The sequence below is a fragment of the Hypomesus nipponensis genome, chromosome 17 (assembly GCF_054491055.1).
Source record: "Hypomesus nipponensis isolate SF chromosome 17, ASM5449105v1, whole genome shotgun sequence".
NCBI classification, from domain to species: domain Eukaryota; kingdom Metazoa; phylum Chordata; class Actinopteri; order Osmeriformes; family Osmeridae; genus Hypomesus; species Hypomesus nipponensis.
In genome coordinates this window covers 3,979,715-4,001,556 of record NC_140377.1, presented here as the reverse complement: position 1 = coordinate 4,001,556, position 21,842 = coordinate 3,979,715, and the positions used below count along the sequence as shown (strand labels likewise).

The following is a 21,842-nucleotide window of genomic DNA, read 5'->3' as shown; positions in this document are numbered from 1 at the left end:
AAGACGTTCAGTAACCTACTCGGAAAATGTTAGGACACACAAAGGAACTCAGTGGTTGTTCAATGGCATAGCAATTAGAGCCCCAAACAGAGCATAATGCTCAAACACCCTGTCTGGTCTGAGGTCGGGTGGTAACATACATTGGCCGCATTTCCCTGATTCGTTAAGAAGCTCTAAGACGCTAAGAATTTCTTAGGAACGTTCTAAGAGTGTCCTGAGCGTTCTTAGAACGTTCCTAAGAAGTTCTAAGCGTTAAAAACTTCTTAATGAATCTGGGAAACGCGACCATTATCAACTTGGCCAAACACTCATCAGAGGAAGTGAGGTGGAGAATCGGAGTGCTTTTAGCATACTGACTGAAACTGATATGGGGTTTTTGTGGTTAACTGGAAAAGAGAGAACATTATTTCAATAACCATTTGTCTGTGTCTGAATTTCACTGGTGTAACAACCTGCATAGCAGAAAAGACCCAGAAGTGCTCAATAGCATTTTCCAGCCACAAGGTGGCTTACCTCAGCTCACTATGGGCCTTCCTATCCAAGAGGCGGTGAGGATCTGGTTATCACTAACCTCCACAGACTTGAAATGTAATTAACCTACCATCTCACCATTGACTTGAGACATGTGTTGAGATGATTATTTTAATGACAAACCTCAACAGTTGCTAGCTTGATGCATAGACATTAGATAAGATGAGAGCCAGATTCAGTATGAAGATATAGTTCCATTCTCCCATTCTTTCCAATCTCCTTCCACTCTGGATCTAAAGCCTGCAGAGAAACTACAAACCTCTTGACACGGGCTGTCATAGTTTGCATGAGCTGCCTGGACTGGGAAGTTCCAACAATGAGCTCTGACCATGTTGTGTGTTCCGGCCAATCAAACAGTAGAATAGGCAGCATAAACAGATGTTTCCTTTAGACTCCGTGTGTTCCACCACTGACAGCGAGGTTGGGGAGGAGGGGGGAGAGGAAAAATCAAAGGATGAATGCTTATTAGAGGAAAGAAAAGGGGTTCGAAAAAGATGATTGTCTGTTTATCTGCCTTCTTTTTAATGAAGTAGTAGGCCTACATTTAAAGAAGCCTTGTTTTTTATTTAGCAATGTAGTTCGGTTTCATATCAGAATAATGCGTAGTTGGATGGGTTGATAATTCTGTTGTTCTTCAACTTTAGATATAAAATAGAGTCAAATGGAATTGTTAAATATATTTAAATGTAATCATAAAAAACTGTCAATACTTGAAGTTAAACAGTTATACTGTCTTTAAAAAGTTGATACACCGTCATCCACTTCGGTGGGTGTATCAATCCACTTCCTTAAAGGATCTGCTTTCCGTGTTTTGTAGCTCACCATCGTCTCATCCCACTCGCACTCTTTGTCAGAGCACGGAGTTATCAACCTCTGGCCACTGTAGCCGTTGCAAGGCAGCCTCCTTTTCCACACGAACCCCTTACTCTTGGGTTTCCATGCAAGAACAGTAAAAAACGATTAACATTCGATTATTCACTTTCTTTGCTAACTGCTCCACTGAGACAGAAAACGTAGCCAGGCCCTAAAAACAGAAGAGAACAATAGCACAAGAAGTGAAAATCTGAAGACTTAAACCTACCTGTCTACAAATACTCTCAATATGTCGGGCGAGGACGCACCTGCTCAGCAGCAAAACGCCGAGGAACAGAAGCAAGAGACCAAACCTAGCGATGAACCGAAAACTGAGTCCAAAGCGGAGACACCACCTGCCAGTGCCGCCGAGGCGGCAGCTACACCCGCAGCGACCGAGAAGGTCCCCGAAGAAGATGTGTTCACTTACCGGTCCCTGGTCCTTTCCGGCTATGGGGGCTATGATAAAGTGAAGCTGCAGGTGAAGAAGGGGAAGCCTGCACTGAAAGCCGGAGAAGTCTTGGTACTAGTCAAGGCTTGTGGACTGAACTTTGCCGACCTGCTGGCCCGCCAGGGTCTGTACGACCGGCTGCCGTCCCCCCCTGTCACGCCGGGGATGGAGTGCTCCGGGGTTATTGAGGCTGTTGGAGAAGAGGTGACAGATAGAAAAGTAAGCATTCTCCAGGCTGTTCTATTGCCATCATACACTGTAATGCAGTCTTAAACGCCAGTTTAAGTTATTATTTACAAATAACTGCTTTAATTTGTTATTGTGTTTTCAATAGACCTATGCACTGTAGCTGTGTTAAAATGCACTTTTTGTTGTTGCTATAACCCGTGATTGTGTGAATATTAATAGGGCGTGTCAGCACTTTGAACATGAATCCTTTTCTCCATACATCAGCATCATCATTAGGCTACTATGATATTTTTGTATTCATCGCTCACTCGTAAATTATCTTCATGATCAGTAAACGAGGCTAAGCTTTACATTTTAGGCGACACCAAATATTGATCAATAGTCTAGTGATTAAGCAGTTCGAACAATGGCTCAGCAAAAAAAGGATACGCTTCTTCACTACGCAAGTGAATACCTTCAACCAACGGTTTAGAAATCTTAAGTGGAAAGTTCAAAACGAGAAGTGTTTCTTTTTCTTTCCATTTTTTTTGTGGCAACCACCATTGTGCAATTGGCACAGAGTGCACTGAAGCCATCGCCCCTTGTTTCCGAGCTATCAGTGTGCGTAGATTGACAGCTCCAAGTTTGTAGTTATGGAGCCACGCATCTACCTGCAGGAAGCGGTCCTACTCCGCTTGAAAATGTAAACATTTCATTGATGTATATTAAGAATCTGGTATGGTAAATAAAACTGGCTAAGATCATGAAGATTTTCCACTTTTTCACTTTTGAACAGACTATACAGAGTCCGACAGCCAAGGCGACAGTCACCATTGCCTTTGTTACCGGAGCTACACGCCACACGTACACACCGAGCAGAAAGGGCGAGGCGCAAGACTATAATAAGACGAATATAAATTGCGTGATCTTGGCAGAGTAAATCACCTGAAACCGCAGTTCAGAGTTTTAAAGTCTGCATCAACCATAATCCGTCTGCCATTATGTGCAATTTTAGAGCTTTTATCATACATCAATCATGACTCGTTCTGAACCGTGTGAATAATGTGATGACTCATGTATAACTTAGGTTGGCTGACTACAAGCAGTTATCAAATGGCATGGCATCCAACATCAATCCACAAATTATTTTTTTTAAGGCTAAACCACACCCTAATATTCATATTATCCATGTTATGAATATACTAGTGGTACACACAGTTCTTCATTGATTCAATGACACCAATCAAATATGTATCCAGGATAGTAATATATATCCATTGATGTGGTGACCATAAATCACTCCTCTCCTTCCGCCCTCACAATGCCCCTGTATGTAGCAGGTCATCCTAAACAGTATTGGGTAGCTGCCTGTCTCCTTAGCACTTTGTCGTAGATTGCATTTAAAGGTCCCCCCCCCCCCACACACACACACACACACACACACTGAACGCACAACGTTCATAGCCAATCGTCCTAATGGAGATCTTTGTGTTTTGGCAGGTTGTTAATTCTGAGGGAATGTGCTGACCCTGATGGTAGAAACTGTTTTTGGGAGTCTCTCTCTCCCTCTCCTCTTCTCTTTCTCCCTCTTTCTCTTGCTCTCTCTCTCTGCCCGATTCCCCCCCCCCTTCCTCCCTTGATCTCACACACACATTCACTCTCTCTCACACAGTCACTCTCACATACTCACTTGCCATGTTTGTGGTTGAAAGGGCCTGCAGCATGACACAGCTTTAGAGCTCTGTAATACAGTGACATCACCCTAGATGACCCTGAGACAAGCGCTGGAAAAAAAGTGCCATGACTGAGAATGACTGAGAGGGGGAAATTGCCCACAACACTTAATATCAGCGCTTTTTGACAAGGCCTTTTAGCAACCCTTGTTAGTGAGTTAGCGGTTTCTGAGTTCTGGTAGGATCTGACCCATATGTTCTCAATTATCTCCCTCCGGCCCACATTGTCAGTCTGGTATTTCCTCCATCCCTCCTCCCTCCCACAGTCCCTCCTTCTTGTCCTTTTAGCTACAGACGCAAGCACGTTCGTAGCCGGCATTTTACATAGTCCGACTTGACAGCCAGCCATAAGCAACGAAGAGAGAATAATATGATCTGCTGTTTTTCTAGCAGGAGCTACAAAGCGTAGGGAGTTTTTGTAAGCATGTCGTAGGTTACATCCCTGATAAACGGAACCCCTTCACACACGTTCATAGACTGGGATGGATAACTGTGTTTAACAGATTACCAGTAACATGACCAGGTCCAGCAACATCTCAGATACCTTTCGATCTGAGTCAGTCCGTGATTAAACCAATGTGGCATGCTTTGCCGAGCTAATTGCCCCATAGATCCACTGACTTGGAGCCCCCCACACACACACACAACCCCCCCCCCCCCATACAGTAGTGAGTTAATTTGATGCATCAGCGTCGCAGGAGAAAGAACACAGGAGGTGTAGGAGGAGGGTCACATAGTGGTGATTCTGTCACGAGGCTTACTGTGAGAGAGAGAGGGGAGAGAGAGAGATACTCACATGCCGACCGTGGGCACAGAAGAATATCTGCTGCTGTAGTTGAGTGTGATCTGTGAGTCATCAGTGTGTTTCCTGTACAGCTCAAACACCCCCGCCTATTGATTTCTGCAACACTGTATGTCCAATTAAAAAGGAGGACAAACTGAACTGAAAGGCAGAAAAAAGAGGGAATGGAAAGTGTGTGTGTGTGTGCAATGCATAGAGAGATAGAGAATAAGAGAAAGAGAGAATGGATGAGAGACAGATGAGACAAAACATCTAGAATGACAGAGGCAAAGGAACGAAATCAATGTAGTGAAAGAGAGAATAAGGAAGTCGAGATTTAAAAGGAATTGAGGAATCGGCTTCAGAAGGGGGTAAAAAAAAGTTGACAAGAGTTAGGCAGCGAGAGAGCGGGAGGGAGATCTCTCTAATTGGAGTGGATAGACAGTGAGGCGCATGGCTCCCTCCAGACCATTAGAGAGGTCCGGGCGGAGTGGGTTGGTTCCCAGGAGGAGAGGGGCTTGTCTTGTGCTCAGCCATGGGGAAGAATCTGGCAAGGCCGCTGATGAGTGGAGCGCGGCCAGTGTAGAAGATGGGCCCCATTGTCCTGTCTCACTGATGAGGAAGAGGGGAAACCGGCGACTCCTCGCAGAGGGAGGGACGAAGAGGGGGGTGGGGGACAAATAGTGAGACAGTGTGAGGTTGAAAAAGTTGACAGTGAGGGGAAAGATCATGTGGGAAGGCATGATAGGGAATGGGGACAAAAGAGACAAGGATGTAGGGAAAAAAAAGGGAAAAACCGAAATGACAGTAAGAGAGAAAGCTAGAGTACTTCGAGGGAAGGGCTGGAGGAAGGGAATGAGTTGGATGTAGAGGTGGGGCGCAGGAGGAAGAAAACAGGAAGAGGATTAGAATGCAGTGGTCGGTTCTGTTTCCTGTGTTGGCCTCTCCTGATAGGCCGGTTCTGTGGTGGAGGAAGTTTACAGTGGAGCTATTCCTCCTATTGGGAGACAGCAGAGAGTCAGAGAATCCTGCTATGAACAGGACTTTTAAGGACACAGCTTTTATTTGATAATGCAGAAGGGGTGCTGTTTTTACTGTTGCTGTGGCAATAGCGTCATCTCATGTCATGGTATCGGGTTGCAGTCAATGTGCGAACACTATGGATAAGAGGGTCTGCTAAATGACTAAATGTAACACTTTGCCATGTGGAACGATAATGAAAAACTGTAAAAAAGGAATCGTTTCTCCACTTTCGCTGATTAGGCATGTGACTTCACTCGTTTTGACCCATGTTTAACCCTCTCTCAGAAACAGTTTTTCATGACCACCAAAACATCAACGTTTTGTTGACGTCATGTGGCTACAGTAAACCATGAGCTCCTCGTTCCGTCCTCCCCTCTTCCAGGTGGGGGACAAAGTCCTGGTGCTGAACCGCTGTGGCCTGTGGCAGGAGGTGGCAGCTGTTCCTGCCTGCCAAACCTTCCTCATCCCCGACGGGATGAGTTTCGAAGAAGCCGCCGCCATTCCCGTCAACTACGTCACCGCCTACATGATGCTGTTTGACTTTGGCAACCTGCGTCCCAACCAGAGCATCCTCATCCACTCGGCTGCAGGTAAGGACAGAGACAAGGTACACACAACCCCCCCCCCCCACACACACACACACACACGTTCAGATACACCTACATTCATTCTGAAACACTCCGAGGAGCATGCTTTGTGAAGAGACTTTGACAAGTAGCCACAGTCCACAAGACGATTGTTCTCTGTGAATTATGGGCGCAAGGAAATACCTAGCACTCACTTGAATTGTGTTAGCCCTTATCTCCTGTTTATGTCTGTATTGTTTCTATATGAATGATGACTGGGGGGGGGGGGTCATTTTCCCATGGTATGTTTACTCTTAACTATGACCTTATCGTGTGTAAGTGTGTGTATACTGTAACACTGTAGATGGTACGATACTGGCCTACATACTGGGGTGAGCGGAGCAGAGATGTTTGAGGAGCACCTGGCACCTTCAGTTGAGGATCAGAGTGCTCTGTGTGTGGGACGAGGGAGGGAGGGAGGGGCGGGTCCACAGCACCTGGAGGAGGGCGTGAGGTTGTGAGCGTAAGAGTGCATGCCTTTTGTGTGTGTGCACGAGATTGGGCCAGCTGGCGAGAATTGGAGAAGCATTCAAAGTACAGTAGTATCCAAAGGAGGGAGGGAGAGAGACACAGAGAGAGACACAGAGAGAGAGACATAGTGAGACACACCAAGAGAGACAACGAGAGAGTGACACCGAGAGAGGGATACAGACATAGACATACATAGAGACATACATAGAGACATACATAGAGACATACATAGAGAGAGAGACACTGAGAGAGAGAGACAGAGAGAGAGAGACAGAGAGAGAGAGACAGAGAGAGAGAGAGAGACAGAGAGAGAGAGACAGAGAGAGAGACAGAGAAAGAGACAGAGAGAGAGACAGAGCCACAGAGAGAGAGAGACAGAGAGAGAGACAGAGAGAGAGACAGAGAGAGAGACAGAGAGAGAGACAGAGAGAGAGACAGAGAGAGACAGAGAGAGAGAGACAGAGAGAGAGAGACAGAGAGAGAGAGAGAGACAGAGAGAGAGAGACACAGAGAGAGAGAGACACAGAGAGAGAGAGACAGAGAGAGACACACAGAGAGAAAGCAAGAGAAAGAGACAGAGAGAGAGACAAAGAGAGAGAGACACAGAGAGAGAGAGACAGAGAGAAAGCAAGAGAGAGAGTCAGAGAGAGACAGACAGAGAGAGACAGATAGAGTGGGAGAGACGGAGAGACTTGATGCATTTCGTCTGCAGTGGGAGTCACAGAGGTACTGTGCAGTTTGCCAGCGGTGACAGTATGTGGGTGGAGATGGCCATGAGCAGTCAGCGCAGATGAACATACATCTGTGTAGGTTGGAGGAAAGCGGGTCGTTTCACGTTGAGCTCGGTGGGACTGCCAGCCCAGGTGTGCGTGCCCCTTGACATGAAACACAATCCAAATGAGACTGAATGTGAAACGAATGCATTACCGTGACGAGTGTGTAGTATTCACAAGGAGGTCTCAGAGCTCCTGGAGGCTAATGGGTCCATAATCACTCACACTGGATTATCATAGAAGGCCACAGTGGAATTCACAGGTGCTAAGGCTCATCGTGGTTCATTAACTTAGGTCGTTTGTGAGCCTATAGCTTGTGGACGTCATGTGAAACTGAGTTAGTCAGGGGTTTTGGTGCACAGTGAGAAGGCTATGGGTCCTGTAGGAGAGGCGTGTTCGATGCTCTGAGTGCTCCCCCAGCTCGATCACTCTGAGGCAGGGTCTCTGGTTTCTCATGGCCTACTTCCAGACTAGACTCTCCAGCTGTTTGGACGTGAGGATTCTAACAGAGCATTATTCAATCCTTGGAGAGAAGATCCTCTCAGTTTGCAACAGAAATCCTCTTTTCTTTCTGCTGTGTTATCCATCGTACTGGACCCTGAGGTTCTGTGGAAGGATAGGGTCGTCACATCAGTTGCTATTGTCGGCGTGTTTAAGCAGTGACACGATGTGACACGAGTGGTGAAACGATAGAGACAGTGATGGAGGTACCGACCAATGAGATGTTGGTTCCAAGCTTCAAACACAAGGTTTTCTTTCTGTGTGGGTTTGGGGGGAGAGAGAGAGAGAGGGGGGGGGGGGGCATGTCAAGGTGTCTGACTGTCTTTACTGATATCATATTATGTCAGATATATGTCAAATGTATATTCTGATTCACCCCCATTGTGTGTGTGTGTGTGTGCATGACTGTGTGGCCTAGCCTGTAGCCTAGTCTACCACCGCGCCTCATCATTGCATTATTTCTACATATATTTGTTTCCTGTTACTGGCAGCCAGCTGTTCTCACCAAGATTCAGTGGGTTCATGTCTCGGTAACATCATTATCATGAGGTAGCACAAGGACAGAGGGAACGCTTCTCTCTCAATAAGACGTAGCAGATTGGATTACATTTGGTGGCGTTTTTTTTTTTATTGGCAGCTCATGGATCAATAAGCTGATTCTTATCACAGCGGCCGTAGGTCTTCATTTGATGCGCAATTTTCTCCTTCTGCGGTCTTCAATCATGTGATCAGCGTTGTTCAGTGGTAAACGTTCCATTATCTCTCCTTTGAATCGATCTACAGTGTGACAGAACAATTCTGTTGAATAAAGATGGAATATTATAGCAGACAGGGTTTTGCAGGGGAGCCTGTTAAGGCTCATTTCTACAAGCAGGACACTGACATGCATGCAAGAGGGAGACGAGGTGCGGAGGTTTGTCCTGGACCGGCCCGGCCCGGCTTGCTCCACCATGCTGGTCAGCGTGACTCCCAGTGCTGACCCATCCTCAGCTGCCTCTCTCGTGGGCCCTTTGGCCGGCCTCAGCTGTCCTCTCCTCCCTAACAATGCTGGATTGTTCCCTTCCCCGCCCTGACTCTGTTCTCTCTGGGCCTCCACATCTGTATCCTCTGTCCTCCACCCCCCAACCCCCCCCTGCTCCTGCCTGCCCACCCCACCCCACCCCACCCCACCCCACCTCCTCCCCCATCCCCTCCCCACCTCCTCCCCCATCCACCCCCCCCCCCCCCTGCTCCTGCCTGCCCACCCCACCTCCTCCCCCATCCACTCCCCCTGCTCCTGACCCTGTCCGCGCCGGATTCCCCGGTCATCAAGGAGCGTGCACACGTTTCCAACTCTTGTTGTCTCCATGGGGACTGGGTGGCGGGAAGTGCGGTGACATTTGGAAGCATCTTGAGGGGGCGTCCATTAAACCAAGCCAACAGCCTTTCCTCTGACCTCTCCCTGAACTGGACCTAGTGTTTATGGATTAGGTCTGGCCAGCAGCCTTGATACCGCACCCACACACACACACACACACACACACACACACACACACACACTCTTGACCATGCTCCCAGCAACACACTATAACAACAGTTCATGCACACACATACAAAGTTGACAATTATAAACGACTGTTCTCTGTTTTACAGAAATGCATTGTTGACAGCCATGACAGTATACATTTGGTAATAGTCCCCTCTTCCTTCCTGCTATCTGGCTTGGGAGTCTTAGCCTACTTTTGTGAACGCTAATTCACTCTGACCGATAGACAGTAGCCCTAACCAGGCAGACAGAAAGACAGACAGGCGGGCAGACGGGCAGACGGGCGGTCGGGCGGGTGGACAGACACAGACAGACAGACAGGCAGGCAGGCAGGCAGGCGGGCTGTGGTTGAACCGTCTGTGTTCCCCAAGCCTGGTATACCCAGCGGCAGATCAGTTGCACTGATACGAAACGGAAACCAGGGCAACCTCCAGCCTACCTACCAATCACATCACTCTCTCACACAGTGCGCTGGCAGCCGTTGCCATGTGACCCCATTCAACTGTCCTTGCCGCACACACACACACACACTCACACACACACTCACACACACACTCACAGGTGTGGGTGTGTGTGTGCACTTGAGTTCCATTGAATGTATTTCTCTGTGTTTACATGACCAAAGAATGTGTTTGTCCGTGTATGATTACGCAGAGCGTTTGTGATAACACATTTAATCCTCAATGCACATGGTTACAGTCAATGCGTACAGTGTTTGTGTGTGCGTGTTATCGTCTCTGGGTTATGTGACGGCGAGCATTGTAAGAGTTCTTTCTCAGGAAATCACAGAGACTGCCTTCTCACATGGGCACAGGATGTTTTTTAAATTCACTCACCCAGTAACTAAAAATGAGTTTCCTCTAAGCTGCGTGTGGAGGAACCAGCCTGTGATAGTAAAGTGCAGAGAAAAACACCATGTTGCATAACAGTGAGTATTCCCTCAATCAGACTGCAATAAAAACACCTAACCTTGGTGTTCAGCTCATACAGTACATTCATACAGTACTGCGGGGAGTCAGGTGGCTGAGCGGTTATTGAATCGGGCTAGTAATCAGAAGGTTGCCGGTTTGATTCCAGGCCGTGCCAAAAGACGTGTCCTTGGGCAAGGCACTTCACTCTACTTGCCTCGGGGGCATGTCCCTGTACTTACTGTAAGTCGCTCTGGATAAGACCGTCTGCTAGAATGACAAAAAAAAAAATGACTATAGACCAAGACCATGACATGATTTAGATACGCTTTTTGCTCGCTGCCCCACCGTAGTTTCTCACTATAGCCGCAAAACTTAACAGAGCCCAACCGCAATCATGTCTAACATGTTGATCTTGCTGTCGATCCATCTCTGACTACCAGGGAGGGGTTCCTGGATCCAAGATTGTAACTCGTTCTTCTTTAACCACAAACGCCACAACCTAATTATAGGGCGAGAGAGAAAGGAAGCATGGTAGAAACCTGGAGAGAGAGAGAGAGAGAGAGAGAGAGAGGGGGCATGAGTGGAAGCAGAAGGCTCTGGTATTATGGCTCTTCTCCGCACTGTGTCGTTGCTGCAGCCAGATGACTGTGAACGTCCGTGCCCCATCACCTCTCGAGGTGGAGCTCGATACTCTTATCCTTTTCAGACAGCCTCTCTAACTCTAGGAGTCAGATGGCTGAGCGGTGAGGGAGTCGGGCTAGTAATCAGAAGGTTGCTGGATCGATTCCCCACCGTGCCAAAAGAAGTTGTGTGGGCAAGGCACTTCACCCTACTTGCCTCGGTGGGAATGTTCCTGTACATTAAGAGTGTCTACTTACTGTAAGTCGCTCTGGATAAGAGCGTCTGCTAAATGACTAAATGTAAATGTAACTCTGAGGATGCGCCCTTTGCAGGCGTGTGGATGACCGTGCATGGTGCATGGCGAGAGCACATGGTTACGTGTGAGATTTATGTTGAAGCGTTACTGTTCCCTCTGGAAATCTCTGGAGCGATGTCTAATGTCCGCACCCTATCCTCAAGTTGAACTCTGGGTGTGGACTCACAACACTGGCCAGAATGTCCAACTGAAGTCCTCTGTGTTTTAAGGAGAATTCCTCTGCCTTACTGTGGATGGTTTTGTAAGCCAAGTCTAATTGGTGCCAAAATGTGGTGCATCTGTGTGCGCGCGTATTTGTTATTCATAGAGAGAGAAAAGCGAGTCCCCTCTAAAGAAAGAGACAGAGACGTAGAGAAGGAGACAGAGAGGGAGAGAGAGATACAGAGAGGGAGGTAGAATTATGTCCAGTTAATATTCCCTAGTGTAAACAAGTCAATCTATTCCCGAGAAGAACAAATGGAATTAGACCACAACATTTGCTTAAGCTGCTATTCTTTGCCCTGGGAAGGGGTTAGTATGACCTCACATCACCCCATGAGATGATGAAAGCAGAGAGACTTCTCTGTCTGGCCTGTCCTCATTATGGAGGAGAGAATGATGGAGACATGAATCACAGATGTGAGAGAGGGCAAGTAAAAGGGAGTTAATGAGAAATGTGAAAGCAACAATGGAAACCCAGTAACAGGTTAAAAATGGGTTAATAGTGGGCTAAAACCCGGCACATATTTTATAAGATTAGCTGATATGTACCGCATTACCAGACTATTACAGACTACAGTCTCCCTCAAGTGTGGTGTGTCTATAGTGTGTGTACGTGTGTGTGTTGTGTGTGTGTGTCCATGTGTGTGTCTGTGGGGGTGTGGGGATCTTTGGCAGTGCTGTGTGGGTCTTGTGATGGGGGTTCTGTCACAAGGTAGGCCGACTGAAGCTGGTTCTCAGGGTGATCCAGACACAGTTCCTCCCCAGTCTGCCTCACCATGAACCTGGGGAAGGGAGATCATGATTGGATGGTGAAACAGACCTAATGTAACAATCTATCTATTTGTTGGACTAATTCAGTATTTGAGAGTTTTGACATTGAGACAAATAAATTATGCTCTTTTACATTTTGCGTCCTTGTCTATCAGTGTGTGTGTATATATATATATATATATATATATATATATATATATATATATATATATATATATATATATATATATATATATATATATATATATATATATATATATATATATATATATATATATATATATATATATATATATATATATATATATATATATATATATATATATATATATATATATATATATATATATATATATATTGCTGTACCCACCAGTTATTTCCCTCCAGTAAGTACACACACAGTCATGCTTGCAAGTGCTCATGTACGGTCACGCACACACACTGATGATCTTGACATGATGTTGGATGGTTTGGATGCTGGTTTATCAGTTGAATGTCCCCGACTGATCTGTCAGTTATGAGCTCATGAAAAGCGTACGATTACCACCCAATGACTCTTCAAGGCCTGGAAGAAGAGACACCAATGGAACAAAATGGCTCCCCTATGCGCATTCATCGCTGCCAATTTGGCCTGGGTTTCCTTGGCAACGGCAACTTGGTTTCCCTAAGAGGACAGGGAGAGATAGTGATGGTAGAAGGCAGACTCTCTGACACTGCCTTCCAACAGCAACAGAGTTGCCCTTGTTATTTAATCGACAATGTTTTCGGTCAGACTTGGTAACACTTCAGTTCCCATAGGCTCTAGGTCTTCTTTAATGAGGGCTGTGGTGGGAATAGGTCAACCTCCTGATAATTCCATATGCAAGTGTCATAGAAAAGAAGGTTCCTTGTGCAACTTGGTAACCAACAAGGGATTGACAAAAGCCCTCACACTCCCGTGTATACGATGCGTGTGATTGTGTGCACGCCACTGAGCCAGTGAGCTCCAAAATTCATCAAAACCCGTTCATGACCTCAGCAGCTCAGCTATGCTTTGGAGAACAGTTTCTGTTTGAATTGAAATGCACTTGTTGTGAACGCTCTGTTTGCATTGCTCTATTCGCTCTGGCGTCGATAAGATGTGCCCTTTACTTGGTCAGGCCTGACTGACCTTTATGGACGCCTTTCAGTTCAGGTTTCTACACCGGCTTGCCTTCACGCTCCTTATCAGTAACCCATTAAAACCTGTCTCTGCAGCTTTAGCAAACCATGGCTCTGATGTACGTACACGCAGACACAAAAATACTTTCACACGGTAAATACACACGTAAAATATACACCCAATGGCACGTTGATGCACTGTGCCTTGTCTTCGAAGGTGAACATGGACTCTTAATATTTGAAGATTCATTTTTCTTTTTCAACCCTACTGTTTTGAAATGATACACCCATGAATGTAGTTCTATCAATGTCACTGGTAGTCCTAGTCTTGACAAACATGTAATTTAGTTTAGCTACTTACAATGGCTCCCTCATGAACTCCTACACAGGTGGCCTTGCATAGGGAGTAAGACAAGGCTCTTCTGAGTTACAATGAAGACTTTCTTCAGAACAGGAAGTCCATATGTGCATCTGTGTGTGTGTGCCCCATTCTCCTCAGGGCAGAGGAGGTAATGTGATTGTACCTAATGCTGTCCTTACTTACCCCTGAGCAACGTAACACACGGCCACGCTGATTCTGAGTGGCCAGTCTAAGACCGTAAACAATACAAATCACATTTGGTTGAGATGCTATAGGAGGGTGGAATGGGATTTTTGGATACCTCCAGGCATGTGTGTCAGCTGAGTTTTAAGTGTCCGCCTGAATGAGCGTCTCTTATGACTAAACGATTGTGATGGTGGACAGAATTGACCAGGGCCGTACTTCTCGCCGGTTATTTTGCTCGGAGAAACTTCGACGTGGGATCACGAGGGCATATGCCTCCAGATCCAGTTTGCGATGAACCCATACTCGACCTCATTCTATTTTTTTCTCCTCACCTTTTACTCTGTCCTCCATGTCCTCCCCCCCCCCGTCCCCCCGTCTCTCTCCTGCTTCCAGGTGGTGTGGGCATCGCTGCAACCCAGCTCTGTCAGACTGTGAAGGACGTCACCATCTTCGGCACGGCATCAGCCAGTAAGCACGAAGCCATCAGCCAGGGCGGGGTCACGCACGCCATCGACTACCGCACACGGGACTACGTGGAGGAGGTCCGCAAGATCAGCCCCAAAGGTGCCCACTCTCCAGTCTTTTGGATGAGGGCTATGACCCGATGTACTGTGATAGGTCCAGAATATGGAGGGCCGCGACCCAATGTTCTCAGACGAGGTGCAGTGGTATCTCTACAGAGACGAGGCTCAAATGTATTAAGAGCCTAAAGGGATGGGTTTGGAGTCAGCGGAAAAAAATGCTATTTATGTACTTGCACCCAGTCTTAGTGCACTGCATTTGTTGAGCTTTATTTGACTTCCATTTGCTGATGGCAAGTTGATAAACACTGTTGATCTATCAGACTGTGTCAGAGCTTTCAGCGATAGTGGCTGTCAAGAGTGTAGGCAGACAGTTGCTTTCCACTCAAACAAACCCATTAGAAATGGGTAGTGACTCAGGTTGGATCCAATCCCAAACACACCTCAAGGTAATACTAGAACCAGTCATTTCTTTAATATAAACCATAAAACATGTTGTTTATCAGCACCAACCACACATCCTCCTCTACCGCCGTTCTCACAGATGCGGGACTCGATGCTGGGGGTTTACTTGGCAACCCTACCCCCCAGCACCCCCCCCCCCCCAGCACCTCCCCCCCCCCTCCCCCAGCACCTCCCCCCACCCAGCACCTCCCCCCTCTCTGCAGTAGGGAGAGAAATGGAGAGAGGAGGCCTGGCACTTTAGACAGAAACGGTCTAATTAAAGGCAGGGATCAATGTGAACCCTTGCTGGCAGCTCGTCTCCCTGCCTGTATTTCCATCAGTCACTCACTGTGCTGTGGTTAAGGCAGAGAGTTCGTCCTGGCGAGAGCCTTCAGAATCAATAGTACCAGGTTCCGTCTGATTTGAGAAGGGTTGGTCAGCTTTAACCTCACAGCTACAATACACGAGGATGGAGACTATAGAGAGCAGATGTATTGTAACTACCCTAACTGGTTAAGGTTTCCATTGTGCTCTCAAATGTCTGTGATTCCATCCAAGACATCTCCACCTGGAACGAAAGGGTCTTAACTCCAGAAGTCTGTAATAACAAATTGTTATCCACTTGCCTTATTTTTTTATGTGAGAATAAGTACATTTCCAGCTCCTCTCTCCCAAACTGGTAAGATTAAGTCTTGATCATAATGTCTGTGTGTCCCCATCAGGGTTGGATATTGTTCTGGATCCATTGGGAGGCTCCGATACCCACAAGGCCTACAACCTTCTGAAGCCAATGGGCAAGCTCATTACCTACGGTAAGCTAAGATGGAACCAAAGCCAGGACAGTTTGAGACATCCACTACTGTATCCCTACTCCAAAGACTCGCATAATACATCTGAACTGTCATTCATCACAAAGAACTGTATTCAAAGCACTGTAACAATGGGTTCGAGTCACGTACATAGCGTCCCCAATCCTGTCGCTGGCCTCTCTGCAGAGCTCCATGTCCTCAGAGCTCTCTCCCCAGAGCTCTCTCCCCAGAGCGCTCTCTTGAGAGCTCTCTCTCCAGAGATCTCTCTCCAGAGCTCTCTCTCCAGAGCTCTCTCTCCAGAGCTCTCTCTCCAGAGCTCTCTCCCCAGAGCTCTCTCTCCAGAGCTCTCTCCCCAGAGCTCTCTCTCCAGAGATCTCTCTCCAGAGCTCTCTCCCCAGAGATCTCTCTCCAGAGCTCTCTCCCCAGAGCTCTCTCCCCAGAGCTCTCTCTTCAGAGCTCTCTCTCCAGAGCTCTCTCTCTCCAGAGCTCTCTCTCCAGAGCTCTCTCTCCAGAGCTCTCTCTCCAGAGCTCTCTCTCCAGAGCTCTCTCTCTCCAGAGATCTCTCTTCAGAGCTCTCTCTCCAGAGCTCTCTCTCCAGAGCTCTCTCTCCAGAGCTCTCTCTCCAGAGCTCTCTCTCTCCAGAGATCTCTCTTCAGAGCTCTCTCCCCAGACCATTCTCTGTGGGACTGTGCCTTTGCTCTTTGGCGATGCAGTGGGCTGGGCCGGCACGCACAGAGAACAGAGCCGGCATGCACAGAGAACAGGGCCTTCCATGTTTGTAAAAATAAAAAAATAAATTAAAAAAAGACTGCTCAGCATGGAGCCCCCCTCCCACTTCCATTCATGTGTTCTCCCCTACAACCTCCCCCCCACCACCACCACAGCGCACACACCACTTCTCCACTCCCCCTGCCCCCCTTTCTCCTCCTTCTTCTCCACAGCCTCCCTGCTCCTCTTCAAGCTTATCAGAAGTATGCATGGTAGAACAATAGGCATTCTATCTGCACGGAACCTGGAATGTGTCTGAATGTAGCAGACTGAGTCTCTCTCCAGCACCCTCTCCTCTCCCTCTGAGCGAGTATTGTGTCCACAGGACAGAGAGAGAGAGAGAGAGAGAGAGAGAGAGAGTGTGTGTGAGAGAGAGATATGGGCACAGAGAGGGCATGGGAGGTTATGAGAACATAGAGAGGTTGAGTGTGAGGGGACATGGGGACATGGTCATTGGAAGGGTGAGTGAAGCTGAGAGAGAGGGGGGGGGGAGAGAGAGAGGGAGAGAGAGAGATGCCAAAAGACGATGAGGGGAGCTCATTGGGGGTTGTACTTGGTACCTGCTGGGGCCTCAAGCTGGCAGCATAACAGTTGGACATTACACAGAAATGGGACAAACTGAAAAAAGGAGAGATTGGTTATAGGATGAGATAAAAGAAGGGAGGCAGTGAAAGACAGAATGGGAGAGAGGGAGGCGAGGCAGATGATATGACAATAAATGAACGAGACACCAGAACAAAGATTCATTAGTGAATCACTTATACAGAGATCCAAACTGACCCTCTACTGAGAATCAAACAGGCCGCCTCTGCAACACAGACCTTTATACACACACACAGACACACAGACACACACACACACACACACACAAGCACAAGCACACAAGTCTATAATGTATTGACAGATTGTCAAAAAAAGTTGAAACCCTTTCTGTTGTCTGGCAGGAGCGTCTAACATGTTGGCAGGCCAGAAGAAGAACCTCCTGGCCGTGGCTAAGACCTGGTACCACCAGTTCTCCATCCACACCCTCAGCCTCATTCAGGGGAACAAGTCTGTGTGTGGCTTCCACCTGGGATACCTGGACGGGGAGGTGGAGCTCATCAGCCAGACCATGAACTCCCTCCTGGATCTCTACCGACAGGGCAAGATCAAACCTCGCATCGACTCCACCTACCACCTGGAGCAGGTGTGTGTTTGTGATTTTGTGTGTGTGTGTGTCTGTGTGTGGCGATCATGCTGCGCGTTTGTTCATGCGTGGGTTTTTTTATACGACGTGTGTACGTGTTTAAATGTGAGGATTTGGGTGTGGCTGTATACACCAAGGGTCATCTTACCGCCTTACCAACAGTGTTTAGCCTGGGTAGGCGTCAGAGCCAAAAACACAATGAATTTGTTTGTGGGGTAGAAACCGGTTAGGGAGTCGGGCTATTAACAGAAGGTTGCCGGTTTGATGCCCGGCCATACTAAATGACGTTGTGTCCTTGGGCAAGGTACTTCACCCTACTTGCCTCTGGGAGAATGTCCCTGTACTTACTGTAAGTCTGCTAAATGACTAAATGTAAAAGAATAGCTAGGGTAGACAACATCGCAATAAGACCAGTCTAGATGCCAGTGGTCAATGCCAGAGACGGTCGATGCCAAAGCTAATGATACTGACCGGTGAGAAATGTCAGTTTAAAGCGTTTGTTTTCTTTCCTTTTAGTTTCCTTTTTGTCTGTCTGACTCTCTGTCTCTCCGGCGTTTTCAGTCTCTCTGTGCACTCGATCCGTTTTTCCTTTTCTTTGAATGTATCTTTTTCACTCTTGTTGCCATGGTGACCTTCCTTGGTCTGCCTGTGCGTCTGTTGAAGGGAGGCGCTCTGATGAAGGAGAAGAGATGGAGTGGAGGAGTAGGAGGAGCAGTGAGGGACTGGAAAGAGTCAATCTGATAACAGAGAGATTTTATTCATAAAAGTTCCAGAAAATATGTCAAAGATGGAGGTTTTAAATCATTTCTGTTTATTATGTGTCTGGCCTGCTTTAAAGAGCCCCACACACACCCTGCCTTGAACCATCTATCACAACCTGCCCCATGGCACATTTCATCACTGAATACAGTGCAAAACATCTCAGTTTGTTAGCCCATACTTAAGAGGTCTTTCAGCCTATATTTCCACATCGAAGGTTGTTACTGTTGCAGTCTTTTGTCTACGCTGCAGGTAGGCAGCTGGGCTCACAAGGCCAGCTCTTGTCATTTGTATTCAAGCTTTGGATCTGCACACTCTACCTTTCCACCGTCACTGCCCTCCCCTACTCCTTCACCTGCTCCTGGTTTGTACCATCTTACAAGCACCAGTTGCTCCCTCCCCCTCTGACTCCCCCCCCCTCCCCCTCTCTGACTCCCCCCCCCCCCCTCTCTGACTCCCCCCATCCCCATGTGTCTGTGCGTGTCCGTCGTCAGGGCCAGGCTTCGACGAGACTTTGCGTTGCTAGGCGATGGCCCTCTGTTGCCGTGGCATCGGTCGTTAGGTGGCCTGCCTGCCGGCTTTCGCAGGGGGTGTGGAGGGGGAGGGGGGGGGGGGAGTGGACAGACGCTGAGCAGACCAAAGTGGTCAGAGGAGGGTGTGGCTCATGGCTGGCAGCCTTCCTCTGTCACTGTGACAGACAGGCTGTAACCAGCGGGTCGATCAGTCATTAACCCTGTGTTTTCCTCTTCCCTTGGGATGGGCCTGAGACACCTAGAGACCCGTCAATTATGCTAATGTGACATGCTATTGCCATGGAGACAACCTATCACCTCGATCCCAAGCTTGAATAAAACATGGATGTGGTGTGTGTGGTTTAAATATGAAGTTTTCATTTAGTGAAATTTGCGCATAGACTCGCTGTAGCATTTTGAGTCTTTTCTGAGACGATATCATGCATGCTGTACATTTATTTCGCAGATTTATCCAAACCTAACCCTATTCATCTTAAAACCGCTTCACTTTTGGCTTATACTGCATATACAAGAAGCGTGGCAGGTTACAGAAGTGAAAGGTAGAATCATTTTACGTGGCAGACAAGCAGGCAACCTTCTTCAGATGTGTTTTTTTTATGTCATGACAGATGGATTCAAGACTTGCCTCCCTCTCGTTCTACTCCTCTCACATTCTTTCATGCATTTTTTTCCCCTCCCTCTTCTCTCTTGTGCAGGTGGGCGACGCCATGAGGAGGATGCAGGAGAGGAACAACATCGGAAAGGTGATTCTCATCACCGAACCCATGAAGGAGGAGGAGAAGAAAGAGGAGCCCAAGAAAGAGGAGAAAAAAGAGGAGAAGAAGAAAGACGACAAGAAGAAGGATGACAAGAAGAAGGACGACTCCAAGAAGGAAGAGAAGAAAGAGGAGAAGAAGAAGGAGGAGCCCAAGAAAGAGGAGAAGAAGGAGGAAGAGAAGAAGGAGGAAGAGAAGAAGGAGGAGAAGTGAGGGTGGACTGGAGTCAGGCAGATCGTCAGGAGGGCTCTTGTCCTGGGAGTGGGGGTGGGGGGTAATTTCAGGGGGGTGGGCTGGGAAGGAGGGTGGGTGGGAATGAATGGGGTGGGACATGGAAATGGGGCGGTGGAGGGGAGGGTGAATGGGCAGGGAATGATCGAAGAGGGGGGGTGATGAGTAGAAGATGAGGTAAAACTGGATGGGCGGTGGAAATCCACAGAGCTGGGGTGCAAACGAGAAGGGTGGTCAGTTATCTCTTCCACCTCTCAGCCCCCTCGACAGTTCACTTTGACCAATCCCTGCTCCCTTCTCAGGCATGTCTGTATTTGTTGAGTCCCTTATACCTCTCCTCCCCAATGCACCTTAATGTTGGCTGTGCTCTTGTCAACAGCCTCCCAAAACCACTATGCTCTCTCTTGACTCCTAGCTGTCCTCTTAGGCATGTCTCTGAGATCTCGGAGGCAGAGAGCCCAAGAGGACTGTGGGTAAAGCCCTAGCCTGAGGCACATTTCTTTTGCCTTGACAACGATAATCCAACTCACACAGTGTGCCCCCATGGCCCTCTCCCCTCCCCAGAAACAGCCTCTCCTTCTGAACTCCCTCTGTGCTAGATTGCTCTGCTCTGACTTCCACCTGCCACCTCCCCTTCCTCTCACGCTTACAATAGTGCCCAACACTCCTTCTCCCTCATGGTCCAGAGAAAGACAGACATAGACAGACATAGACAGGCATAGACAGACATAGACAGACATAGACAGACATAGACAGACATAGACAGACATAGACAGACAGACATCGACAGACATCGACAGACAGACATCGACAGACATCGACAGACATCGACAGACATCGACAGACATAGACAGACATAGACAGACAGACATCGACAGACAGACATCGACAGACAGACATCGACAGACAGACATCGACAGACAGACATCGACAGACAGACATCGACAGACAGGCATAGACAGACAGGCATAGACAGACAGGCATAGACAGACAGGCATAGACAGACAGACACAGACAGACAGACAGACAGACAGACAGACAGACAGAAAACCACTCCCACCCATAAGCTCACAAGGTCCAGTGAGTGCTTTGTTATGTTACAGTGGATGAGTCACTGTTGTCAGTGATTGGCTATCAGCTCCCTGGAGATGCGTGGTGCATCACGGTCCAGCTAGTGGAGTTACCATGCAGGTTATCGCACCATAACTACTTTAATGTTTTCGGATTAATGGCTTCTCCTTTCTCTAGTATTTTACATCTTTATCTCAAGCTGCAACTGATGCATTTTCTAATAATCCAACACAGGGAATACTGTATGATGTATTTGACTAGCCATAGAGTGTGCTAGATGAAAGTAGATCATCTGGAGATGAAGCACCCTTCTCCTTGCAAATTAATGAGCAGTATTTTTCCAGTCTTGAATGGGAAGGGGGGAAATCATTGCCTAGTCCTCCATAGTTACAGATTTTTCTGACAGACCACCAGTTGGCAAGCAGTGTGCAGGGCCAATTAAGAGAGAATTTTGTTTCTCTTTAAACAAGGCACCCATACACTCTCACACACACAAATAGCATTTAGTAAATGAGGCACTGTCATGTGGACACACTAACTGATTTGATATTAGTGAGCTGAAGAGGTGAACAGCAGTCAGCTTCTCCCCCAATCCTCCTCTGGCACTCCACGGCGTTCCTCTGTCTCCACGGTGACCGAGCGCCTGTCGTTCGCCCTGACCTGGGAGAGGGGATCCGAAAACAGAAATTCAAACTGGCATCAACACTCAGCCTCCCATCTCTGCTCCACTCATTTTACTCTCTCTCTCCCTCCCTCTGTCTCTCTCTCTCTCTCTCTCTACCCCTCTCCTTTCTCCCTGTCTGTGGTCGGCATAGCAACAAGC

General features: G+C 47.7%; 1 protein-coding gene across 1 annotated transcript; it reads left to right on the top strand.

Annotated features, from left to right (window-relative positions):
* Positions 1-981: 981 nt before the first annotated feature.
* Positions 982-19,967, top strand: vat1 (vesicle amine transport 1). Its single transcript, XM_084678854.1, has 6 exons — positions 982-2,053; positions 5,922-6,129; positions 14,336-14,506; positions 15,630-15,719; positions 17,429-17,670; positions 19,658-19,967. Exons 1-6 carry the CDS (start codon positions 1,634-1,636, stop codon positions 19,928-19,930), a joined length of 1,404 nt encoding a protein of 467 aa, XP_084534980.1. The 5' UTR covers positions 982-1,633; the 3' UTR covers positions 19,931-19,967.
* The last annotated feature ends 1,875 nt before the right edge of the window (positions 19,968-21,842 follow it).

Excerpts from the sequence above, each read along its gene's own strand:
- vat1 (XM_084678854.1), top strand. The coding sequence starts at position 1,634 with ATGTCGGGCGAGGACGCACCTGCTCAGCAGCAAAACGCCGAGGAACAG. Across the intron at positions 6,130-14,335 it reads CCTCATCCACTCGGCTGCAG|GTGGTGTGGGCATCGCTGCA; the intron begins GTAAGGACAGAG and ends TCCTGCTTCCAG. Across the intron at positions 15,720-17,428 it reads GGGCAAGCTCATTACCTACG|GAGCGTCTAACATGTTGGCA; the intron begins GTAAGCTAAGAT and ends GTTGTCTGGCAG.